At 41.1% G+C, this 24,392-nt stretch overlaps 1 protein-coding gene across 2 annotated transcripts; it reads left to right on the top strand.

Moving 5' to 3' along the window:
* The first annotated feature begins 336 nt into the window (after nt 1-336).
* On the top strand, nt 337-24,062 carry slc1a9 (solute carrier family 1 member 9). 2 transcript variants are annotated; one of them, XM_033643792.2, is made up of 11 exons: nt 337-509; nt 4,636-4,791; nt 5,612-5,764; nt 6,157-6,410; nt 9,708-9,813; nt 10,902-11,028; nt 13,410-13,643; nt 14,445-14,639; nt 19,501-19,635; nt 19,826-20,264; nt 21,536-24,062. In XM_033643792.2, exons 1-11 carry the CDS (start codon nt 488-490, stop codon nt 21,722-21,724), a joined length of 2,010 nt encoding a protein of 669 aa, XP_033499683.1. In that variant the 5' UTR covers nt 337-487; the 3' UTR covers nt 21,725-24,062. The 2 variants fall into 2 exon arrangements, with proteins under 2 accessions (XP_033499683.1, XP_033499685.1); XM_033643794.2 differs by lacking the exon at nt 337-509 and adding an exon at nt 2,013-2,084.
* Nucleotides 24,063-24,392: the final 330 nt, after the last annotated feature.

Below are 24,392 nucleotides of genomic sequence, written 5' to 3'. Positions count from 1 at the left end.
ACGTAAATGGAAACAACATCACATGTGTATGGTAATTGCTGTAGCTATATATAGACTAAATAAGCACATACAGAGTACAGACAGTCAGTCAAACCACGTTCATGTTCTTATGTCGATTTCCAGCACAGCTATTGAGACTTGCGGCAATGTCTTAGTTGAGATAAGAGGCAGGCAGACAGATTGAGAGGGAGGGGGGAGGTTTAGCTGTATGTACAGCCGACGTGCATCTGTTTGATCTCTTGAACCAACATCAGCGATTGGCTGGTGACCTGGGTAGATCATTAATGTGGATATAAGTACGGAGGGTTAACACTGACAAGCCTGTAACAGCCGGACTGAAGAGAGTACTGAGGTGGTTTGGCGTGTGCTGCTCCGATGGTATGTGCACCTTCATCTTCAGCAGCCTGTGCTCATTTACAGTAATCAAAGCCTGCTCCTCTGGGAGATTAACTCATTCTGTCATCGGCGGCCCGTCGTCCTGGAAACCATGACGATTAAGAAGATGTGTCGTAAGTACATGACTGCATGTGGAGACTGATTGTGATGGTTATCACGCACTGCATAGGTCAGCCTTGCACATCTGATGGACTACGAGAGTATTTACATTGAAGACCCTGATATTTATCCAGTCTGCTTCACTTTAAAAGTCACTGTGGGAGACTTTCTGTCTTGTGGCTGCATCTGGTCCATGAGGGCATGTAAACAGCCATCACCACCAAACCAGCGGGAGTTGCTTCCTTGTGTCTTTGTTCTGCGCTTGACTCACTTTGAAGTCCCTTCATCTCTCATCGCCAACATGTGTTTTCAAAGCTGTTTCTTAAAGACTAGGCTTCCCTTCAAAGAGGAATGCCTCCTGGTCCGCAGCCTACCTGGCAGAGTTGTAATACCTGTGTCATGTTGCTACGAAATCCAGGATTTACTGTAAGCTGCCTGACCAAACAGACTGAACCCGCTGACTTGACTTGCTGTGTTTTATTAGGGATGCTAAGCTGTAATGTGATGTAACAGGCGTGTCTGTGGCCACTCGTTTCTCTGATACCCTGATCAGTGTCTGTTTCCTGTGTTCCTATAAACTGTACTTAGGTAGGTACTTTTCAGCCAAGACATTAGAAATTTAGGAGTCAAGTTCAACTCTACAAGGTTGTAAATAGTTTCTGTATTGCTCAGTTAAACAGAGACACCAGGACAGCCCAGTAAGCGCTGGTTCCTAGAGGCCAGCTACGTTTCGTCTCATGGCGGCTCGGACATTTCCTGGAGCAGGAAAATAATCTGTCTGTTGGGGAAGGAAGACAGATTTGCAGAGCAGCTTCAGGTCCTTGAGTATGCCCTTGCAGCTTATACTCGTCAGCGCCGCCCTCCTCTCAGGACACATGCTGTTGTTTCATTATTTCAGGGCCTCCATCTGACCTGCTCAGGGAGCGAAGGTTTAATATCTATCTTTCACTGCCAGAGAGGATGACAGTCATCCTTATTCTTACTCTCACATTCTCTTTGTAACAAAAGAAAAGCAAAAAGTTTTGTCCCAAACTAAGCGAACCAGCCATTATTCCTAGCCTGATGACCTGTTGATTTTGAATTTATCCATCAGGTTTTGGTCAGGATGTCATTTGTCCAACGAGGCTACAGAACCTTATCAACCTAAAGAGAAAGGGTCTAACCCTTAAGTGATTTGAAAAATCAGTAAACCTAGAGTTCTGATGATTAAAAAAGCTCTTCCCACCCTGGCCACAAGTCCATTGCTCAATAAAAAAAAGTTGGGAGGGTGATTTCCCCCATCTCACAAACTGAATGTGATTGACTGACGTTACCAAACAATGTCCATGCTAAGAATGACATAAGGATTGAAAAGAGGATTTGTAAAGACTACAACAGTGGAACACCCTCCCCCTCCTCTCCTGCGTACTCCGTTCACCGAGGATTATATCTTTGCAATTGAAACTTAGCAGGACATTCTCCGCCCCCAAAATACACAATTTCAGATCACGCTGGCAATCCGACTTTGTGCCTGGACTGTTGCAAGGACTAGAAAAGGGGCAGAGATATGGCCGGAGAGTGGAGGTAAAAGCGTGAGAGCAGACCAACTAGTAGGTAACATTTTTTTATGTGCTCCTTCTTGTCTACTGTATTTTAGTCTGCAACTGTATCCCTACCGCTGCAGAAAATACCATTGGCTCATCTGATGGATTATAATCATGTCTGATTGCAATTGTCTCACTGAGTCAGACTGTTTGTAAATGTGACATTCATACTTCTGACAAGGATTTGGCATGGCTGCGCTGCTCTCAAGATGTGTTTATATAGGATTAATGTTTAGAGATGGTGGCGCTGGGGTCTCCGTTGAGTAGAAATGTGTAGTGTTATTGGACAGCGGACACATTCTTACTGGTTGACTCTTTCTTTCGTGTTGAAGGTGATGACTTCGCCTCAGAGGAAAATTTGATTGCTTCATAATAATCCTGTGTTGACTCACAGGAGCTAAAATAGACTTTGACGGATAATTATTAACAGTTGTCAGGTGTTTATTGGAGAGCTGTGATGTGGCTCTAGGGTGACTGTCCAAAATGATGGATTTGGACCTCTTTAAGTACCAACCGTAGTGTTGATGTTGTATACATTTTTCTGCATTCAGCCTTATTCTTTCTGATTACTCATACTGCTGACTTGCTTTCAGACAAACTTACTTAATTTCAAAATTGCCAGGCTGCTGTGTGGCTTTGAGCATGGCAATGTAGGCTGGTCGGTCTACCACTTTGGTCAAGACTGAAACATCTTACCCACTATAGGATGGATATCTCTGACATTTTGTGCAAACATTCGTGATCCCCAGAGGATGAATCTTTACAGGTTTAGTGATCCTCTGACATTTCATTTAGAGCCAACATGAGGTTGGAAGTTTGGGGTTTTGGTGAAATTTCTCAGCAGCCATTGTATGAATTAATGTGCAATTGGGTACAGATATTAATGTTGTCCAGAGGATGAATCCTAATGATTTTAGTGATCCTTGATTGTTCAGCTAGCGCCACTAGCAGGTCAACATTTTCACATGTCATCTGAATTATCTCATCATCCACAAATTGGATTGGTAAAAAAAATGTCAGGGTTTATGGTTCCCAGATGATGAATCCCCCGACAATGTTTTTGAGTGAAATGACTTAACAGTTACTGGATGGATGGAAATTTGGCAAATGGCCGTAAAATTTGGTACAAATATTTTTGTCCCCATCAGCATGAATTGTAATAACTTTGGTGCTCCCCTGACTTTTCCTCTAGTGCCACCATGAGGTCAAAATTTGAATTTGTGTCAACATTATATTACATTACATTACATTTACAACATTATGACATTTGCAAACATTGGGTTTTGTTCAAAATTCCTTGGGACCAAATGTTATTCTTTTTCATCAAAATGACATTGACATGCAACGTTTGAGGACATTGGATTTTGGTTACTTTACACAACTTAAAACCAACAAAATTTTGTCATTCATCATCAGTATTCTACATCAAATTGACATTGGCATTTGATGCCTTTGAATTTTGGACACGCGACAGCACAACCTAAATTCAACTAAATATTGTTTTAAAATTATTTAAAATTTTAAATTATTTTTATTTTGAAATAGCAGGCTGCTGCTATGGATGCAGTCATGATCATAGATACTCAGCGGAAGCAATAAAATCATTTTTAAATGAATGAAATAATTTTTAAATCATCATTCGGTGTCAAATTATGGATTTCTTTAGTAGGTAGCTGTTTAATAAGTGGGATAATGTATAATGAGTGGGTCATTATGCAAGACCTGTCTTGCATCACACTGTCAGGGTTTATTTCACAGTAATGAACCACTTGCTGTATATTATACCTTACTTAGCATGCTAGCACGCAAAAACTTAGAAGCTGAACATGGTAGACATTATAACTGCTAAACATGAAATTAGCGTTTAGCTCAAAGCACTGCTGTTTCTATGTGCACCTTCACACAGACTCTAGCAAGGCTGTAGACTCATGTTCTTTCCCGAACTCTTCCAGTATGAATTCAACCAGTAACTTCCACTCAGACCTGTCAATCACAGATTGTCAAACAACCAGGGGCAACATCTCATGGCTCCTAACCGACTCATTTTTTAACAGCACTCATCAATGTTATCTCTTCTTTTATCAGCAACTCCACATTGTGCAGTATTTAGATTCTGGCAGATTCCATTTAAGGGATGATGACAGATTACATCTCTTGAGTTGTTTCTTCGTGTCCTGTTTAGCCTTTGCCTGCTGTGTTTGGGTTACCTGCAGTCATACTTCATTGCTGCCCTTAGAAACCCAAACCAAATACTCAAAAGACATTCCCTGTTTTGTGTGTGAGTAGCAGGTAGCTCTGGTTGTCCCCAACCCCTCTTGAAAAACAGTGTCAGCCAGCTGGTAGGGCAACGGTGTGAATCCTCACTAGCCACGGGAGAAGAATGCTCTGTTAAAATAGTCTATAAACAATCCACGGTCTTCACATTTGATGAATAAGTTAAAGAGCTGAGGATGCATCATTAACCAACACTGAATTCTGTGCTGTCCAGCATGTGCTAAATTATGTTGAATCATGTATTTTCCCAGCAGTAAACCCATCTCTCCCACTGTCTCCACAGGCAGGATGACAAACCAGTCGACAGCAAACCAGTCCAACACAAACAAGAAGGAGAAAGACGAGAGCCAGCGAGATGACAACACAGAAGTTGCATATAAAGATGCAGGCCACTGCAGCCGCAACACCCACAACCTGCTGCTGGGACTCACTGTTATGGGTATGCATGGACTGGGAAACTGTCTGTGTATTTGTAATTATATTATTCTGTGCTGAACTGCAATGTATCTCCAGCACCTTGTGAAAGCTGGACTGCAGTTGTTTTACAATCTAATAAAACTTATGAACCATTTGAGAAAAACAAGCCCAATCTCAGCTTTTGGTCAACATTATTTAACATTCCAAATTCTATTAAATTTGTGGTCAGTTTTATTGTTCAAAAAAGCCGCAGCAAATATTAACACGCACACTAGACGTACAGACTCGTGATCATTTTCCCATGAGACAACTTTGGCTTGTTGTTGTCTTTAGTCTGCCTCTGTAAACACTTTGGTATGTTTCTACATAGTTGTGTTCTTTGTCCAAAAAAAGAAAAAAGAAAAAAAAAACCCTGCTAAGTCGTGGAGTGTGTTATTTTTGCCGGCCATTTGTCAGCCAGATTTAAAACCCAGATATAAACCCGTTTACACTACAGTAGACGGTTCTCATTAGTCAGAGGTCTCTTACATGTCAGAGTACTTTTTGGGGGGGAAGAAAAGTAGGCCAGTGAGTCCACGAAAAAACCAAGAAAGACCTTGAGGGTTTATCAGCATGTGGTTTCTGAAGGCTCATACCAGTGCACAATTTTAGATATTTCTCATATTTGGCTGATATTTTGTACCACTTTTCCAGTTAACTAAGTACACACAGTCAGGGTTATTTTAACTTTTTTTAAGTACTTAATAATTTACTTATTTTGGTTCAAATACATACGTAGATATGTCCCTACTTGGAAAAAAAGCAACTTTAGATCAACATTATTCGTTTTTTCCTCCCCTCAGGTGTTGTCATGGGAGCGGTGTTTGGGATGCTGCTGCGGTACATGAAGGTGAAGGACATGGCTGCCCTTACTATGGTTTCCTTCCCAGGAGAAATCCTCATGAGGATGCTGAAGATGCTCATCCTGCCTCTGATCATCTCCAGCCTCATCACAGGTATGCCGCTACACACACATGCAAGCACAGACACACAGGAAGTAATGTTGATTGGCGTTCTTTTAGAGCGACAATATGTCCGAAAATATTGGACATTCATGGCCCCCAGAGGATAAATCCTGATTACCTGTCATAGCACCACTAACCAGTCAGATGTTCCACATTTTTCAGCTCTTTTGGTTCATAATGAGATGACTTTACAACTAATTACTAATTAAGCTTGTACTTTAAGACTAATGTGTATATTTTGAATGTTTGTGATAAACTGAAGGATGAAGTGTTCCTTTATGTGTTGAGAATTCTCCAACTTCTTAAGAAAGATAAACTCTTTAAACTCTTTGGTGTAAGCAACAATATGAGCACAAACAATAATTGTCAACGGTCTCTTTAAGGGCTGGCTGGTCTAGATGCCCGCTCCAGTGGCAGGATGGGCAGTAGAGCCATGGTGTACTACATGTCCACCACTGTAATCGCTGCCATCCTTGGAGTCATCCTGGTATTGGGGATCCACCCCGGGAACCCCAAACTAAGGGGAGGCGCCAGCAGCTCAGCCCCGAAGAACCAGGAGGTCAGCAGTCTGGACGCCTTCCTCGACCTGCTCAGAAACCTCTTCCCTGAGAACCTGGTGCAGGCCTGCTTCCAGCAGGTAGGCTCGACATTCGAAACATGTCACTGGAACTGTTATATTACTCTGGCTCTTTATTCATGTACACGTTAGGGTTGTGTGCATTCAATGTTACAGATATGGGATAAAAGTCAGAAAGGACACATTGTGTGGCCTGTACTGGTTTTTTAGTTGTCGGTTATTGCTTTAAACTTCCAGCAATGTTGAAATTCTGGTGTGTCAGGCCATAAATGCAGTAATAAAATCTGCACCATTCAACCTCTAAGTGATGCTAACCAAACAACACTGAAAAAATAAGTATCATCCAGTAGAGCTTAAAGGTTTATTCAGCAGTTGACAAAACAGTCTCGCTACAAGGTCTATTTAGTGGCTGTTTTGGAGCTTTCAATCATATCATATAATCTTTGTCAGTAGAGGAAGAATATACTTCCGAGGTCAAGAATGAACTTTGTGGCTCAATTTTTAAGCCGACAATGACAAGAAGCCCTGCTAGAAAAAATGGAAATTTGAGCATCTACAGTTCCATGACCATTGACCAAACTGTTCTGATGAAGATTGTCTGATATGATCTAAAGCACTGGCTCCAAGCAGCAGGTTTGGACCCCCACAAGGAGATGGATCTAAAGGGGTGTGAAATGAACAGTGTTGGGAGGGCTACTTTTGAAATATGGTAGGTTACAGGTGACTAGTTACCCTGTTAAAAATCTAGAAAGTAATGTAACTATTTTAACTATGTTATTAAAGTAAAATAACTTTTGATTACTTTTTGATTACTTTGTCGACAAATGTTTTAAACTGCGAAATAAAGCTGAAATGTCTGATTACGGTTACATCAACTCACCAGATGTTTCCTCAGGTGTGGCATCCAGCATTTTGACGTTGACAATATTCTCAGTGCTGGTAAACAAGCTTTACACTATACAGTAATGTGAGTGCCCGTTTCTGATTTCAGAAGGAACCCACTAGAATTTCTAGCACTAAAAGGCTGTTCTTGTCCGACAACATTGCCATTGGCCACGGGGTAGCTGGCATAATTGAGGCAGACTGAGGTTGCTTAGAGCTATCAAAAACACTGCTCAGAATTTGAGCCTGTCTGGACATAGAGACTGCTCCTTTTAAGCCATCCTGCTCTTGATGGTGTTACATTCAAATTTATCCCAACAGATTTGCTGACCTGCGTTGTTCGGAGTATGCCAAAATAATCCAATAAGAGCAACAGAATGAATGCTGTCTTCTACATACACATTTGGATCTTGTAATCACCAACATTTTGATTAGTTACTGTAATTTATTTTATTTTTGTTATATTAACAACAGATTTAATTACATTTATTTTGTAATTTAATTATGTTATACTGTTACTGTACATGTAACTCCCCAGCTCTGGAAATGAATACTGGCATAGGGAATTAAAAAAAATCGAAATACTGCTGCATAATATTTTTCAGACATTTCTCCAATCTTTGCTGTTTTCTTGTGAAATTCCGTCAAGTGTTGTATCTCTTCTGTCTTTAACAAAGTTGTCAAATGAAATAGTCTAACAAGAGAAAAATGACTCTAATTCAACTGCTCACATGTTGAAGACATCCACGTTGTGATGGAAGGCTGAGAGTTGATATTCACAGATGCATATGGCTTTGCAGTGCCATGTGATCATGTTCTATTTTTATTTATTTATGTATTTTATTACATGCTTCTACATGCACTGACCTTGCATTGCCATATGCCTTGTGTGTATGTTTTCTTGAATGTATCAGTTGCACGTTTATTGTGACTGATTAAACTGTGGTTTTATTGTTTGTACTGTTAAGCACTCTGTGTACGCGTACTATGAAGGGTGCTATATAAATAAAAGTTTACTTACTTACAATAAGGTTGGGAACCACTAAACAGCTACTTAAAGGACCTCATGTGAAATTGGTTTGTCAACATTTACTATATACCTTCTATTTTAAAGTTGCAGTAAATATTGTCCCCTCTACGTGAACCTGTAAACGACCTAAGAGTACCAGGTATTAACTGAGCAGTCTGACAGAATGACAAAACTACAGAGAGTTGTTAACGACCAGTGACTCCCTGGAGAATCTGGTTGTCCTTCGAACTCCATACGCAATGTTTTCTACATGTGTCAGTGAAAGTATGATACGACTCAAAGGTTAAGCCTGCCCTCTGGCCATGTGTAGTCCATGAAGTAAAACCTTTGAAGTGTAATTATCCACGGAAAGGTATACTGTGCAGGAGTTGACGGTTACTGTTTGTGAACTGTATCGCTAGTGAAAGTGAAAGCCCACCACAGATTGGCATTCCACCTTTTGGCATGGTGTCCATGATTTTTGTAGCTTCGTTGTGGATGTGTGCTGTGCTTGGTCTGGCACGTCCCAACCTTACCTGCTCGCTGTGTCCAGGACTGTCCCAAACACAGCAAAAATAGGAGGAAATACACCTACAAAAAGTGAGGTATTGGAAATGATCCACATGTAGATACTTTATTTTGAGTATCTAGTATCCATCTGAATAAGCAGTTAGTTACAGTAAAGGTCATTTGGTTAATGGTTAACAGGGTTTGTGATTTGTGATATTCGGCTATATAAACAAAAAAGTCTTGACTCGACGGGACTGTTTATCCAAGCTGATCATTTTTAAACGATAATCCAAGTCTCAATCATGATCATGATCCAACTTCTTCTGTCCAAATCCTGTTTTTTCCCCCTCTTCTTTCTGCTCTGCGTGTGTGTGAATGATTAGAAGTAGTCGCCTGTGTTAGACTGGGCGAGGGTCAGCCCTTCTGCTACTGCTAATCTCTTTACATCTGTAATGCTACATCCTTATTTACCACAGCAAGGCATCTGCTGGTGAGCGGGGAGCACTGCTGAGCACCAGCTTATAGACTCTTTCTTATTTTCCCTGCGGTATTCTCTGTTTTTTTTTTTCTCTTTTTCTTTATTCTTCACATCTCTCTTTCTCTTTTCTGTCTTCATCTCTGTTTTACTGCTTCTTTTGTTTGTACTCATTGGGGATTCATTGGAGTCATAAAAGGCATAATTGCTTTTGCAGGAAGGAGTCGTCCTTCCCCCTTTCAATCTTCCTGTCTTTCTTTTCTTTCCCTTTGTTGTCTTTATGTGAGAATCTCTTATTCCATGTTTTGCCTTTTCTTTAAACAAAAAATCTGAGTGTGTTGTACTGCTGCTGCCAAGCTTTTGTTTGCTCACAGACTTTATGAGTTGCAAAATCAGGGGTTTTGCCTTGTGAATTGGGAAGTCGGTTCATTTACAGTCGGAACCCCTGTTCAATATCAATGTGGTTCTGTCCTCCATCCAGGTTCAGACGGTGCTGAAAAAGGTGCCGATTGTAGCAACAAACCAAACTGAGCCCGTCTTAGTCAACAGGAAGAAACTGGAGTACAAATGGGGCATGAACGTCCTCGGTGAGTCGGTGACAGAGTATTATTTTCATCCACGAGAGGTTTGAGGCTTATTGCATTTGAAAAGTTTGGTATTTTTCAGCTTGGTTATTTTCATGTTTTTGTGTCTACATGACTGACGGGAACCACATTTTTTTTAAATATGTCAAGTATTGAGTAAGAGGGCCGCAGCCAACAGCAGCAATACAGACTGCAATGTAACCACTTGGGGCTTGTTTGCACCATCAGTTTAAGTCCACTGAAAGTGCGTTTTTGCCACCGACTGACTCAGATTGTTATTTTAAGTGTCATAACATTATGGAAAGGATCCCTGCAGAGATAGGCCTTTTTGTTAAAGAATAAAATCCTTTTTGTGTAACTTGAAACAGCTCCAAAATCGCCATCGCCAAACCCACCAGACTCCATTTAAATAAACAGTAATTTTATCATCGTAAAACACTTAATCACACGCTTCAGCATGCAAAGTTGGGGTGTTACCACAGATGGCCACTCTGGAAACAAGTGTGTTTAGTGATGCTTTTAAGTGCTATCCTCTGGGATTTTTTATGACATGATACTCTTGTGAGTCACTGGGCTTTTAAAATTCCAAATAAAAATCAACTCAAATCAAAGCTGAAAGCTGGTTGAATAAATCCTTAATTCACCCAGTTAGATGTGATAATGTGCTGGCTCTATACACGCTAAAATGATGTGGTGGATCTGCCGATGATGATTTTTGGGGCTGTCACTGGTTAAACAAAAGGGATCCTGCTCTTTAACAAAAAGGTCTCTGTCAGGATCTTTTTCAAAATGTTGTCAGACACTTATAATAATATTCTGAGCCTGTCAGAGGCAAAAACAAACACTTTTAGTCGATGTAAATTGACGGTGCAAACATGTGGTTTCATTGCAGCCTGTGTTGCTGTTGCCAGTTGCAGCCCTCTCACTCAATACTTGACCAGTTTTAAAAATTGTCGCTCCCATTTGTCACTTAGACAAAAGGGTTCAAGTTGAGTTACCCTTTAATTTTTCTGATGTTGGCTGCTTTGCTCTGAGAACTACAGTACTTTCCTCCAGTTTCTGGCAACATGCTGCTTTGTGTCTTCCTCCAGGCTTGATTGGCTTCTTCATCACCTTTGGGATCTGCATGGGCAGGATGGGTGAGCGAGGGAAGATCATGTGCGACTTCTTCAACATCCTCAATGAGATTATCATGACGATGGTGTCCATGATCATGTGGTCAGTGTTGTGTTTTACCCCTTTGTGTATATGTTTGTTTGCGCCCATCTGCAAGCATGCACAACATGTGCCTCTGTTTTTGTTCATGTTTGGGCATTCTGGTAATACCACACACAGGAGTCAGTGACAGTGATGGATAAGGTGAGGACTGGACATGAGACGTATTGTGGGAACGAGCAGTAGTGTTGGACGTCGACGACTGAAGAGGAAAGAAAGGAAGAGGAAAGGGCAGAAAGGGTGTCAGTGAAGGACACAGACAGATGGAAAGAGAGAGAGAGAGAGAGGGTTTCCCTGGCACATGCTGGAGTCATGGTATGCTGGGGAGTAGCAGGAGCTGGGGCCTGGAACAATGTTGCAGGCTCCCAGGGGAGCCGGGTGGAAGATCTCCAAAATGTAATGAATCCACCGACGGCAGAGGAGCCACTTGGCAGCAGAGTAGAAAGCAGATGTGGGTGGGAGGGACAGAGGGACGTGGAAAGATGCATGTGAGAGCATGTCTTCAGAAAGCAGTGCGCGCCTTGAGGCTTCGCAGGACCCCGGCGAGTCGCACAGAGAAAGAGAGTGTAGTGGCACTCAGAGCAGGGACGGGAAGGGAAAGGAAGGGGGGAGCAGGGTAGGCGGTTGGAAGAGAAACAGCAGGATGCTTGTGTTGCAGCTCTCCTAGGCCATCTACATGTGCAGCTGGACACCAAAGGAATCGAGCCCTTGTTCGTATCACTCACACAGTATAAACAGATTACTCATGGGCTGATGGAGCTCGCCAAACACAGAGCCCAGTGTATACAAAAACATGTATCATACGAGGAACACATCCATCAAAACATATACACGGCATACTCCACCAAACAACTGTCACCGAATGCCAGGCTCGGGGGTTCAGCACGCAGCTGACCTAGGAGAGAGCAGGTCGCTGTTGTGATGAGACCTACTTTGACTTGGACCAGGATAGGCTTAATTCATAGGTCCCACAGCAGCCTGTATTCATGCAGGGCAACAACTGCACTCTAAAGCTGGAAACCAGAGATCCAAGAATGTGTCATGTCCTCTCAAAGTGAAAAGTGCTCCTTTGACAGTGAATGAAGATGAATGAGGTGATAAATGCATCCATGTGCCAGGGCATTTGCTTTCTAGGGCTTCAATTAACGATTATTTTCATCAGCAATGAATCATTTATTTTGCAGTAAGTCGTAAAATTGTTTACCGAGGGGACATCTTTAAATATCTTGACAATTTTTTGGTGTTCTTTGCTAAAACAAAAAACAAAAAAACAAAACAAAAAATAAAAATAAATACAAATATATACAAATATAAACATATATAAATTACGATGATGCTTTTTAGTATCTAAGATGATGATTTTAGAACTGAAATTCTGATTAATTTAAAATACGTTAAAGCTGCAAAAATTAGTTTATAAAATGATCAACAGAAAATGTATCCCCATCTATTTTAATAATTGGTTAATTGTTTAAATCATCTTTAAGCAAAAATAGCTTCCTAAATGTGAATATTTGCTGCTTTTTTCCCTTACATTATAATATATGGAACATCTTTGAATGTGAATATTACTTTGGGCTGTTGAGATTTGTGTGGACATTTTTCTTCATTTTCTGGGGTTTAAAAGAACAAACAAACAATTAGTGAATTGAGAAAATAAGCCACACATTAACTGATAACAGAAAAAAAGCAGAAAAATACAGATCAATTTTATAAAAAGATAAAATTAAATAAATAAAATATGTTTATATACATGTAAGTATAGACACATAAACTCATTTAGGTGTTAGCCATTTAAGGGAACAGTTCACCCCAAAATAAAATAAACACACATTTTTCCTCTTAAATGTAGTGCTATGAATTAATCTTGACTGTTGGTGTGAGTTGCTGAATTACAAGTCGTAGAGATGTCTGCCTTCTCTCCAATATAATGTAACTAGATGGCACTCAGCTTGTGGTGCTCAAGTGGCAAAAAATACATTTGAAAAACCCAACAGCAAAGTCTCTTTCCAGAAATCATGACACGGTTACTCAAGATAATCCACAGACCTTGTTGTGAGCAGTTTCATGTGGGGACTATTTTCTTTCTACCAAACTACATCCTCCAACTGTATCACTACTCGGAAGGAAGTGTGCCATTTAGTTTCATTATATTCAAAAGAAGGCAGACATTTCTACAGCCGATATCTCCAACACTCTGCAACTCACATCAAAAAAATCTAGCGTGAAAAATAGCTCTAAGAGGAAAATATGTATTTTTGATTTTGGGGTGAAGTGTTCCCTTAAAGAATAAAATCACATGGTACTAAATGTAAAAAAGAATAATAGAAATTTGTCATAAGTAATATTTGAGCTCTGATGTGTCCTCCTGTCTCTGTGCTTAGGTACTCTCCTGTCGGTATCGCTTCCCTGATTGCGGGAAAGATCGCAGCTATCGGGGACCTGGAGGTGGTGGCCAGGCAGCTGGGCATGTACATGGTGACCGTCATGGTGGGCCTGGTGATCCATGGTGGCTTGATCCTACCTGCTATATTCTTCGCCATCACCAGAAAAAGCCCCTTTACGTTCTACTCTGGAATCTTCCAGGCTTGGATCACAGCTTTGGGCACTGCTAGCAGGTAGGACAGCCTGCAGGAAGTGTGTATATGTGTATGTGTGCGTATCTGTGTCTGTGGAAGCTCTCCGTTTGGGCATGTGTTAACACATGTGGGTCACATGTTTCTTTTTACAACATCTATTCCTCGAGCAGCTGCTGTAGTTACTATGATTGATCGGCGTAGCTTGCTGCTCGCTTTCAGCTATTTGGGTTAAATCTGAAGTGGCTAAAGGCAAAATTTTGTGTTTACGCGGACAAATCAGGACAGCAGAGCCAAATGTGTGTAAGTGCAGGCTATCATAGATGAGTCCATGTCAGACAGATCCTGTGTTGTAAATGTCTAAGCCTTTGGATTAGTCATCACCAGCCAAACTGGCCCCGCTGTATCCTGCCCGGCTCGGCTTGGGTCGGCCTGCCTGGGAGTCTGCACGGGCGCTGAAACCAACTGTCATTTTGGCACATTACTGAGGCTTTAGTGAATATGGGTAATCCTATCAACGTTTTCTCTAATTATATTATGACCCGAGCTTAGCAGGGCCAGGAATCAAATTCCTTTAATTCACATGTTGGAGGATTGCAACAGTGGCCTCTGCCAGCTGTTAGGACAAGGCTGTCAGCCGACTCAAATTTCCACTTTTTTTTTTTTTTTGTTCTGTTTCTACCCCGACTTCACCCCCTCATCTCCCTCCTCACCTCTTCACTTCTGTCTTTCACCACCTGTCTACCTATTTTATGTCCTTCAACAGACACTTTGCTCCTGCTCTTTGTACGTTTGCACCTTTTTTTCTCTAACTCTACATCTTGTGGGGCCTCCTTGTCTCAGTGCAGGGACGTTACCTGTCACCTTCCGCTGCCTGGAGGAAAATCTGAAGATTGATAAGCGTGTGACTCGCTTCGTGCTGCCCATAGGTGCCACCATTAACATGGACGGCACCGCGCTGTATGAGGCCGTGGCAGCCATTTTTATTGCCCAGATGAATGACATCACCCTGGACAGCGGACAGATCGTCACTGTCAGGTAAGGCACGTTGTACTACACAGTTTCATAAAAATCAGTGGTTCCAACCCCCCTGGGCTCCAGATCAGGAGACAGTTTCTACAGAGGAAGTAAGAGATAAAAAGCCTAACGTGTGTCATTATATCCAAAGATTTCACCTTTATTTGGGACGTAAAAGGCACCACAGACCCTCCCTTTTGATTGCCGGTTCACAACAACACTGTTGACATATAAGCCTCTGCCCCACATTACTTAAAGCTATTTCTCAGACATGCTGTAATTAAATTGCAAGATTTGTGTCTGATATGGCGTCTCAACAAAAAGTTTTTGGGATGGAGGAGAACTTGAAAGTCACAGTGAAATGGCGGTTTGAGTGTCTTTAGCTTCTGTGTGACTTATTTCTCAGTGAGATTAATATTTGAGCGGTATACAGATACAAGAGGGATTTAAATCAAATTGTGCACATTTGATTGGGCTGCTAAAAAGCGGGCGGGCTTAGAGTTTAGCACATACACGAGCTACAGTGGACTGTGGCTCCACACACACCTCCCTCCCTGTTAGATCAGGGGGAGATTGAGGAAGAGATGAATACATTTGACCCCCATCACATAGTTTTGGGAATGAATGAAAGGTTTTGCCCACTAATATCTGAACACATCTCTTCCTACTCTGTCTAAATTGCTCTGTTTGCTGCTATAACCCACAAACAGTGAATGTGGTTTTATATAACCAGTTTATCTAACTAGTCAACCAAAGTCTCATTTGATTGGATGATCTTTTGTAAATGCCCCTGAGTGCAGGATGAGTCATCAAACATTTAACAATTGTTTTACCATGTTTTACAGAAAGAGAAGATTTGATGTAAAAACACACTGATTTTTGCACATATTTGGCATGTAACAAGAGATAAATGATAAATTCAGATATAAACTTGGGGGAAAAAATTATTTCACTGTGTCTTTAAGTTTTAATTTTGTATTATTATAAGTGATTTCAGCACACAGAAATGAAATTTACTTCCAACTGTGTCAGTCCACTGCTCGATTAAATTTGCTCTGCAGGATTCTTTTTTTCTTCCTTTTGTTTTAGTTTCCCACATGAGATACAACAACATGTACACATACTTTTAAACATATGTGTATAAAATTACGTGTGAATGCGAGCAAAGCCTCACAATACTTGATCACGCAGGTCTCTTTCCTTAGGTCTATGTCACGACACAAGCTGTTTGTTGTCCATCAGCTGATTACAGTGGGTAACAGGAGCTCCTAGTAGTACTCAACTGAAAGCCACATGACATTTTCTCAGGCTGTTTCATCAGTCTAGCTGCAAATATTATCTATTTAAATTGTTTTAACATAGAGGAATACTTCACCCTCAATATGACTATTTCTATATCAGTTAGTGATGCCATGTTACCTTGAATTCATGAAGAAAACTTCGTTCTTCTTGCATGCCTTGATCGAAAATATCGGATATATTGATTTATTAATTGATTGGAGACCACTCATAACAACAACAGAACTATATGAAAACATCCGTTTACATACTCACACAACAGTATAATCCAAGTCCCGTTTCTCCAGTCGTATGCTCATTACTTCCTCAAACACATGCATTTTCGCTGAAAACACTTTTGCTCTGAAGTCTGGCTTTGAGGAGAGCATAGATAAGTTTCAAATGTTGGCTTTCAGGGAAAATGCATGTGTTTGGGAAGCACTAAGAATACAACTGGATAAATGAGATTTGGATTATACTGCACAAGTTGTATGACAGTTTGTAAATGGATGTTTTGATACAGTTTTGCTGTTGTTAAATGTGCTTCCCAATCAATCAGCAAGTCAAGATGTTAGGCATATGAAAAAAACAACATTTTCTTCCCCAAATTCAAAGTACTACAGCACGACTAATGGATTAATAAACAGTCATTTTGTGTATGAAGTATTCCCTTAATGCATCTAAGAAGTATAAATTCTAAATTCTGTTGATTTTTCAGGACCACACACCGTGTAAGTCCGAGCTGCATTAAAAAATTCCTATGTACCAATGTAAATAAAACTCCAAAGACTTTTAACAATATGCAGAGATGAACGACAGCTTTAAACTCAGCATGCATACAGTGAGGAAGTAAAATTTGCCATTTCTGAGGTTTAAGCAAAACATCCATGTCTGATTGGAACCAGTCTACTTGGATCGGACTCAGCTTGTTGCGGCCGCGGGTTACAAATGATGCTCTGCACTTTGAAGTTGTTTATTGTATGTCTTTGATCAATGGCCTCGTTTACCACCAGATTCCAAAACCTTATTTTCAGAAAGCTCTGTACGACTATTGCATCATCCGTGGTGGAATTGTTTGAGAATACGATCCATATGTGGTGTGTAAATCTTTTGATTGTCTCATTTAATGTCGCAGTCACAGTGGGGTAATAATTAGCACTGCAGTTTGTCAGAAAGGATTGAGATGTAACACAGATCTCTGAGATCAGATGATCAGAATCTTGTAGTAAACATCACGGATTTAGTGTCCAAACTGGCCTGCAGTCACATCTGGGACCAACATGAACTGATAATCCCTCTAATTGCAAACATGTCATGACGAGCAGCATTCTTTGAGCATTAAAGATTTTAGTCTTGAAACAAAAGAAGTCAGGAAACATTAAAATATTTTGTTTTCTTTCTCAGACAGCAATATTAATGCAAACATCGCTTGTGCAATATGGTGAAATTACCAACAGGTTGTTGCTGTATGACCAGGTTCTGCAACTGTAAATCACCAGATTATACCACACCTTAAACAAATCTGTGTGCTGAACAGGGTTGTCAACTTTAAAAAATGCGTTGGACATTAAAGGCAAAGTCCTGTTTTATTTTTTTATTTGGTCAGATAATGAAAATATAATACCTTAAATCACATTCTGCAATTATCTGCATGTATCTTTGTAATTGAGGAAGTTGGAAAATCTATTATAATGTTAAAGTAAGCCTGTACTAATCTATGTTAACCCTCTGGTAATCCTATAGACAAGCCTGTGTTTAGATTTAACCTGGTTAAACCTGTTCAATAACACTGCAGTATATCAAAGGATTATACTTTGCAACCGCTTTTTCCAAGAAATATGAGCGGGAGGTCCTGTTCAACCTGTTACATGTTGAATATATGGCTGTGGAAATGCCATTCAAAGTAGAGGTTATGATCTAAACATTTTGTTTTCATTTAGTCCAGTTAAGTCATCTTTTCATCCACAAATCATCAAAACCACATTTACTGTGCTGTACTGTCATCAGCCAGAGCATATTCCACAAAACTATGAAACATGAAATTAATTTTGCTTCATCTCATTCATCCTCTAAATCCTCATGTTTGCATTCAGAGCACATGTCAACAACAGACTGTCCAGGGACTAAAAACTGGTGTCTGCAGACAGTGTGCCGCTGAGCTCTTGCTGGGCTGCGTACTCTCTGCATAAAGCTGCCTGATCAGGATTCTACTTTTACTATTCCATATGGTTCCGATTTTTTTATTAAAATATATAATTCATGTGATGAAGTGCAAGAAATCATGGATAGCAAGTTTGTTGACAAGTGGTAACCTCTGGAGCTGAAAAATGAAGCCAATACAAAGTGCCATGAACCTGAATGGACGCTTGAGGCTGGCCCCAGAAGCCAGTCAGTCCCCATAGACCCCCGTGTTAAAATGCCCAATTTAATAGCAGAAATAAATGTGTTTACGGCCTGGTGGAAAAAAAAAAGTAACTCACTATTAACATTTTATTAAGGCTTAAAGTTATAAGCATAATTGAGGGAGGGGCCACTGTGAGTGACAGTCTGTGTGTGAGGCATCGCTGCAGTCTGTGAGTCAGATCCACCTCTCGCTCCTCCACAGCGCCAGCCTGTCACCCAAATATGGCCACTTCTGGCTCCCAGTGACAGCTGAAATGCCGGACTCAAGGTTTCAAAATGGCAGTCCACAAGCAATGGGTGATGTCACAGTAGCTGATGTATTATTTACACATTATTATTATTTTTATACAGTCTGTGATTTAAAATTATAACAGTTAATAGCTGTGGGGTTTGATTACTAGAGTGAATTTTCAGATCCACCTTGTGGAGCTCGGATAAAAAAATCTGTCATAACCAATTTCAGACTAATGTTCTGAGACTAAAAAACGTCCACAATTTTATGTGTTGGAGGAGGCCGATGCTGACCATTATCAACCCAAATATCTGTGCTTTCACTATCAGTACCAGCGTTCAGGTTGGCAGCGTCACTAGAGAGCACAACACAAAGCAGCTGGCAGATTCCCTTTTATACTATCATTGAATGGTATTTGATCCCTTTTAGAGACACACTAAGTTGACTAAACTCATTGTGTTAATCGGCAAACATTCGACTGACAAGGAATGTTGAATTGACAGTGGTGGCAGTTGGTGGGAGGTAGTTTTCTGATTGGCTGTCTAGCCTAGAGAATCAGTGATTTCCAACATTAAATCTGGTTTCTCTTTAAATTTTTACATCTGGTTTTTCCACAGTTAGACGTTTTATCAAGCACATTCTGAATTTATATTCTGAGATGTAGATCTAAGAGATTTGATGAACAGAAATGCTTGACTGTGTCTGGTTTGTTTTTCATCTGTACCAACAAGTTTGATTTTTCTTATTACAAACTACTGGCAAACAATTTCCCCTCACACTGGCAGAAAAAAAATGCACGTATGTCTGCTTTCTGAATTCTTTGTGGTGTGTTCAAGTGCAGCATCTAACAAAAGATGTTAGGCAAAGATTTAAGTACACTTTCTAAAGTGGAGTTGGTGTGTCAGGGCCTTAGAGCCTCCATCAGGTCCTTTCTGAAAATGGCCGTGTTGCTTTCTTTTTCCTCCCCAGTATGACTGCCACCTTGGCCAGTGTCGGAGCTGCCAGTATTCCCAGTGCTGGACTGGTTACCATGCTACTGATCCTGACGGCTGTGGGACTGCCTACTCAGGACATCAGTCTGCTCATTGCTGTCGACTGGCTGCTGTGAGTCAGGTGTCTGAAAGGTGGAAGGTGTCTGAGTGTGTGTGTGAATAACAGGGAACTCTCTGCTCTGACGCCCCACAGCTTGTTCAGTTACATTTGTGACACGAGTTATAAGGTTTTTGGTGTTATTCAGCTCTTGGTGGCTCTCTACTATTTCACCCGCTGACACTGATACTGTTTGTCCACCCAGTGACAGAATGCGTACCTCCATCAATGTGGTGGGCGACTCATTTGGCGCCGGGATCGTGGATCACTTGTCGAAGGCAGAGCTCGCCGAAATTGACGCAGCAGAAATGCAAATGATCCCAACGGAGGAGGAGCTTGATTTCATCCCTCCACCCCCGATCCTCACGGAGATGGACCTGATGGAGCCCCTCAAACCGCCTGAGCTGCCCCCTCGTTCCCCTCGCCCACCCAAACAAAACCACCACGGCCCCATTCTTTCCCAGTCCCAGTCCATCACTTACTCACCGTCCCGCTCTATCCGCTCTCCATCACCACGCTCCATCCGCTCTCCCTCTCCGCGTTCCGTCTGTTCCCACTCCCCTCGGCCTTTCCGTACTCATTCACCACGCCTCCTCCACAGGACGGAGCCGGGCTACTGCGCCCTGCCGAGCCACGATAACCAGGTAACTACCCACTGCTGCTTCTTCTGGTTCTAATGCTACAGAACACTAAACACTAAAATGGTACTTTACATTTACTTTGAACACATTTTATGGAGATTGGCCTCATGGTCAGAACATACACTAGCCTCCCAAATAATCCACATGTCCTCAGGGCATTTGAGTGTCTGATTTCAAGGGTCACCTCCTTCTAACTCCACATTTCAGGACCATGCATTTGGTCTGGAAATGTGGAAGCTCACTAGGACTGTCCCTCTCCAACAACTCCTCTGAATCTGGTGGTTCATCCACTAGCCTTCAGTCCTCTGAACGACACACTTGAGAATGCATCTTCAGGCTGCATTCACACTAAAAGTGACATGGCAACAGAGCGCCCAGCTACATTATCGCTGAGTCACCATTGAAGAAATGTCAGCAATGTGCCGGGCGTTAGTTTGTAGCTTCATGTCACCAGCTTCCACTGTCGCTCGTAGTGTGAATGCAGCATTAGAAGGAGGTGGTCTGTCATCACTGTCCAAAGAAAACCATGTATCTCCAAATTTGGTGATTTTTAATTTTTCAGATAATCTAAAGATAGTGTTTTTTAATGGGTTATCAGTAATTCTCAACATCAATACATTATAAAAAAAAAAAAAGGATGGATTATCGAGCCATGACAAGTTGATGTTTTGGAGATACTTGATTTTCACATGAAAGTGATGACATGTGACTTCTCTGCAATATTTTTAGACTTGAGATGATCAGTCGATTAATCGTTTAGTTGATTGACAGAAAATTAATTGACAGCTATTTGGATTAATTGTTGGTTACAACCTCCCCAATGTGAAGATTTATTGCCATTGTAAACTGGGCATCTTTGTGTATAGGACAAAGAATATATATATATATTTGATGATGTTACCAAGGACATTTTCTGACATTGTATAGACCGAACGATTAATCACAAAAATGGTCTGCAGTTTCACAGAATGAAAATAATCGTTAATAGTTGAATATATACATATGTTTTAGGATATCAGTGGTTTGCATTGGAGTCGGTCAAAGATTGAATCTAGAGGATAGGAAGCATGGAATAATAGTAGATAGTGTACTCAGATACGCGGATGATTTAGTTCTCTCTGTCCATGTATGGCTGGCAAAATGATCAAATCACCAATCTCTACAAGCCCTAGTGTACTCCTTCAACATTTAGTGTGTGTACATGTGTAACATTCGCTGTTTTTAGGCAGCAAGTTTAAACTACATGTTCTCATTATGTCTCTTTGTTCTCTCAGGTTCCCACAATGCCTCGCTCCTACAGAGAGAGAGAGAGGGACAGGGAACGGGAGCGTCTGAGGCGAGAGAGTGAAACCGAAGAGGAGGAGGAGAGAGAGAGGGTTCTGGGTGAAGTAAGCGACGGCGAGGAGAGCGATGACACTGCTTACGACCGGAGGCATGCCATGCTGCCGAGCGACTTGCCGTGATTGGATTTTATCACCAAAAAGCTTTCCCATCGATTAGTTTCCATTTTACAACAGCTTTTGAGGTCCACAGTGGATTTCTGGCTGGTTACATTGCTTCTTCTGCTCTTGATTAACAGAACTGTTGGATGCGTGATCTGAGCTCACTTTGAGCTTAATATGCATAGATACTAAAACATCAACACATTACTTAGATGGGCCCTTAAAACCAGGCCTGAGATGTTTGCCCTTTGGTTTCCTGCAAAAGAGAGCTTAAATGGAGAGTTGTTTCCCTAGTTTACTAATGTCTCCATCACTGTCTTGACTTCATAACCAAATTTAAAATGCTCCTGCATGTCTGAACTTCCTTATATTTGCCTGATAAGAGAGAAATTTGCTCTCTCTATGAGAAAAGTATCTTGGTGTTATCAGCCTTTTAACGCACAACCACAAGTTTATAGTTGATCCTTTACCCTCGCTCAACTCCTCCCTTCTCTTCTACTTTTATTTCCCTGGCATGAAGTGAAAATTATTCAACTTAAAGGAATAGTTTACCATTTTGAGAACGACGCTTATCTCTTTTCTTGCATAGAGTCACATTAGAAAATACTTACATGTTGCACGCATGTCTGAGTAAATCCACCTGCCAGCACCTTTAAAGCTCACTAATTGACATAGTAAAATTTGTAATCCGTACTAAAAGATTTTACGAGCCAGACTATTCCTTGGCTGGGTGTGCTAAATTCATGAAGTCTCCATTGGTTTACTGCCAACTGGTCCCAGTTGAGAAATAGTCCAGGACACAAAGTCCATAAAGCCCCACCTTGTCAGTATTACACTTTGTTTTTAGTGTGGATTAACGACACAAAACACACCGTGTTAATTAATGGGATGGGCATGAGTACTTGAATGCTCGCTTTGGACGTCAGTATTTGTTCTTACAGAGTAATCGTCGCCCAACTCCCCACATGTAAACATGATTTTTATATATTTTTTTACCCTTTAAAATGGGTAAAATCTTCATTGTAGAGCTGTGTACAGTGTATTGCTCCGCTCAGTGCCTCCTTGCCCCGCTGTCGCTGCCGCTCTGTTGTCATGAGCCTACTGCTACGGGAGTGTGAGCTCTGCACTGGGGCATAGTCCATGAGAATCTGCCCATACACACACAGGAACAGGGCTAACTGTTAGCATCACATGGCTAACATTACCTAATGTAATGTTGTTAACATGTTTAGCGGAGAGGAGTGGCTTCACACTACAGAGACGGTCCTTCAAGCTTTATCTACCCTATGTTACAGCGGCATCAGAACGTTTGCTGAGTTTTCTTATGTTAACATTTAATGTATGGTTTAATACATCAACTCAAACTGACATTCCTGTTCTTACACTGGACTTTTTTGCGAGTACTTGAGTACTCTCTAATAATGTAATGTGAGTAATTGAATATTAAAGTTACTTAAAATGCCCATCCCCAGTAAGCTTTAAAGGTGCAGGTGGGCAGATTTTTTAAAACTTTGGACAGAGTCAGGCTAGATTTTTCTTCCTGTTACCAGTCTTGATGCTAAGCTAAGCTAACTGGCTACTGGCTGTAGATGTACAGAGGTTCACTCATGTACAGACATAAGTGTGGTGTTCTTCTAATTCAACTCCCCAAATGTCAAACCATTCCTTTAAATAACCTCTAGAATACCAACAGGTTCATGTAAATGAAAGAAGCACACAACTAGCAGCCGTAATTTTTATAATTCTCTACCATCTTGCATCTCTTTACTTTTCCATCCTCGGTGCTCTTCTTGCACATCACCTCCCACCTTGATGTTAATATTGTCTATATTATGTATGGTTTGTATTTTCTTGTTGTGGTCTGGTGTCTGAAACGATGAGTAATAGGCAAGATGCTGTTTTAATTTTGTTGTATGTTTAAATTGACTCGTCTCATGTATCATTCTTCATTGCTGTAAAATAACGCCGTCAGTCTCTTCCTCGCCCACTGAATTGCCTTTCATTTTAAATTTAAACTCATCAACTGCCTCCCTACATCCTCAAGTCAGACACAGGTCCAGGTCGTGTGTATATTGTATGTAATAAAAACTTAGAGGTTTATTTAAAATAACTGCAGTTCTCGTCTGATTTCTCTGCCGCTTAAGTAACTTCACACAATCTGTGGAGGGATTTGCAGTCGAAAGGGGACACGCGTCAGTGTTTGGTGACTAAAGACGCAGGAACAATCCTGTAGACAAAGATATTACTGGATGGAAAAGTTGCAACAGACACACATGGACACGTTACACGCACACACATTGATGAGACAAAGACACACAGAGATACCAACACACTTAATCCTCTCAAAGAAGAGTTAGAGATGGGCGAGGCAGGAGAGAGTGAGGGATGGGAGAGGAATCGGAGGGCGGCAGATGGCCAGAAAGACGTCAATCCTTTTCATTCTTCCCAGACAGCATAAGGGCACTGTGGGTAATTGCAAGCAGGACTGACGTTGGCTTCGGGTCCGTGCACGTCACAGAGGAGAGCTGAGTTCTGTGAAGGGAAAAGGTGAAATGCTGCAGGTCACCAGAAAATCAGTTGAAATCTGACAGTGTGTTGAGGTTTGTCTGGAAATACGAGAATTTCAGTTCATTCATTCATTTGTGATGATGTTCGTGGTTGATGGTGTCTGTGGAATGGAGCACTAATC

The sequence above is a fragment of the Epinephelus lanceolatus genome, chromosome 18 (assembly GCF_041903045.1).
Source record: "Epinephelus lanceolatus isolate andai-2023 chromosome 18, ASM4190304v1, whole genome shotgun sequence".
Lineage (NCBI taxonomy): Eukaryota > Metazoa > Chordata > Actinopteri > Perciformes > Serranidae > Epinephelus > Epinephelus lanceolatus.
Note: the sequence above shows the minus strand (reverse complement) of the source record. Positions and strands in the feature narration are given on the sequence as shown.

Bases quoted from the DNA above. Each gene is read 5' to 3' on its own strand.
- slc1a9 (XM_033643792.2), top strand. From the start codon at position 488: ATGACGATTAAGAAGATGTGTC. The intron at 4,792-5,611 runs GTATGCATGGAC...TCCTCCCCTCAG, and splicing joins GCTGGGACTCACTGTTATGG to GTGTTGTCATGGGAGCGGTG. The intron at 6,411-9,707 runs GTAGGCTCGACA...TCCTCCATCCAG, and splicing joins TGCAGGCCTGCTTCCAGCAG to GTTCAGACGGTGCTGAAAAA.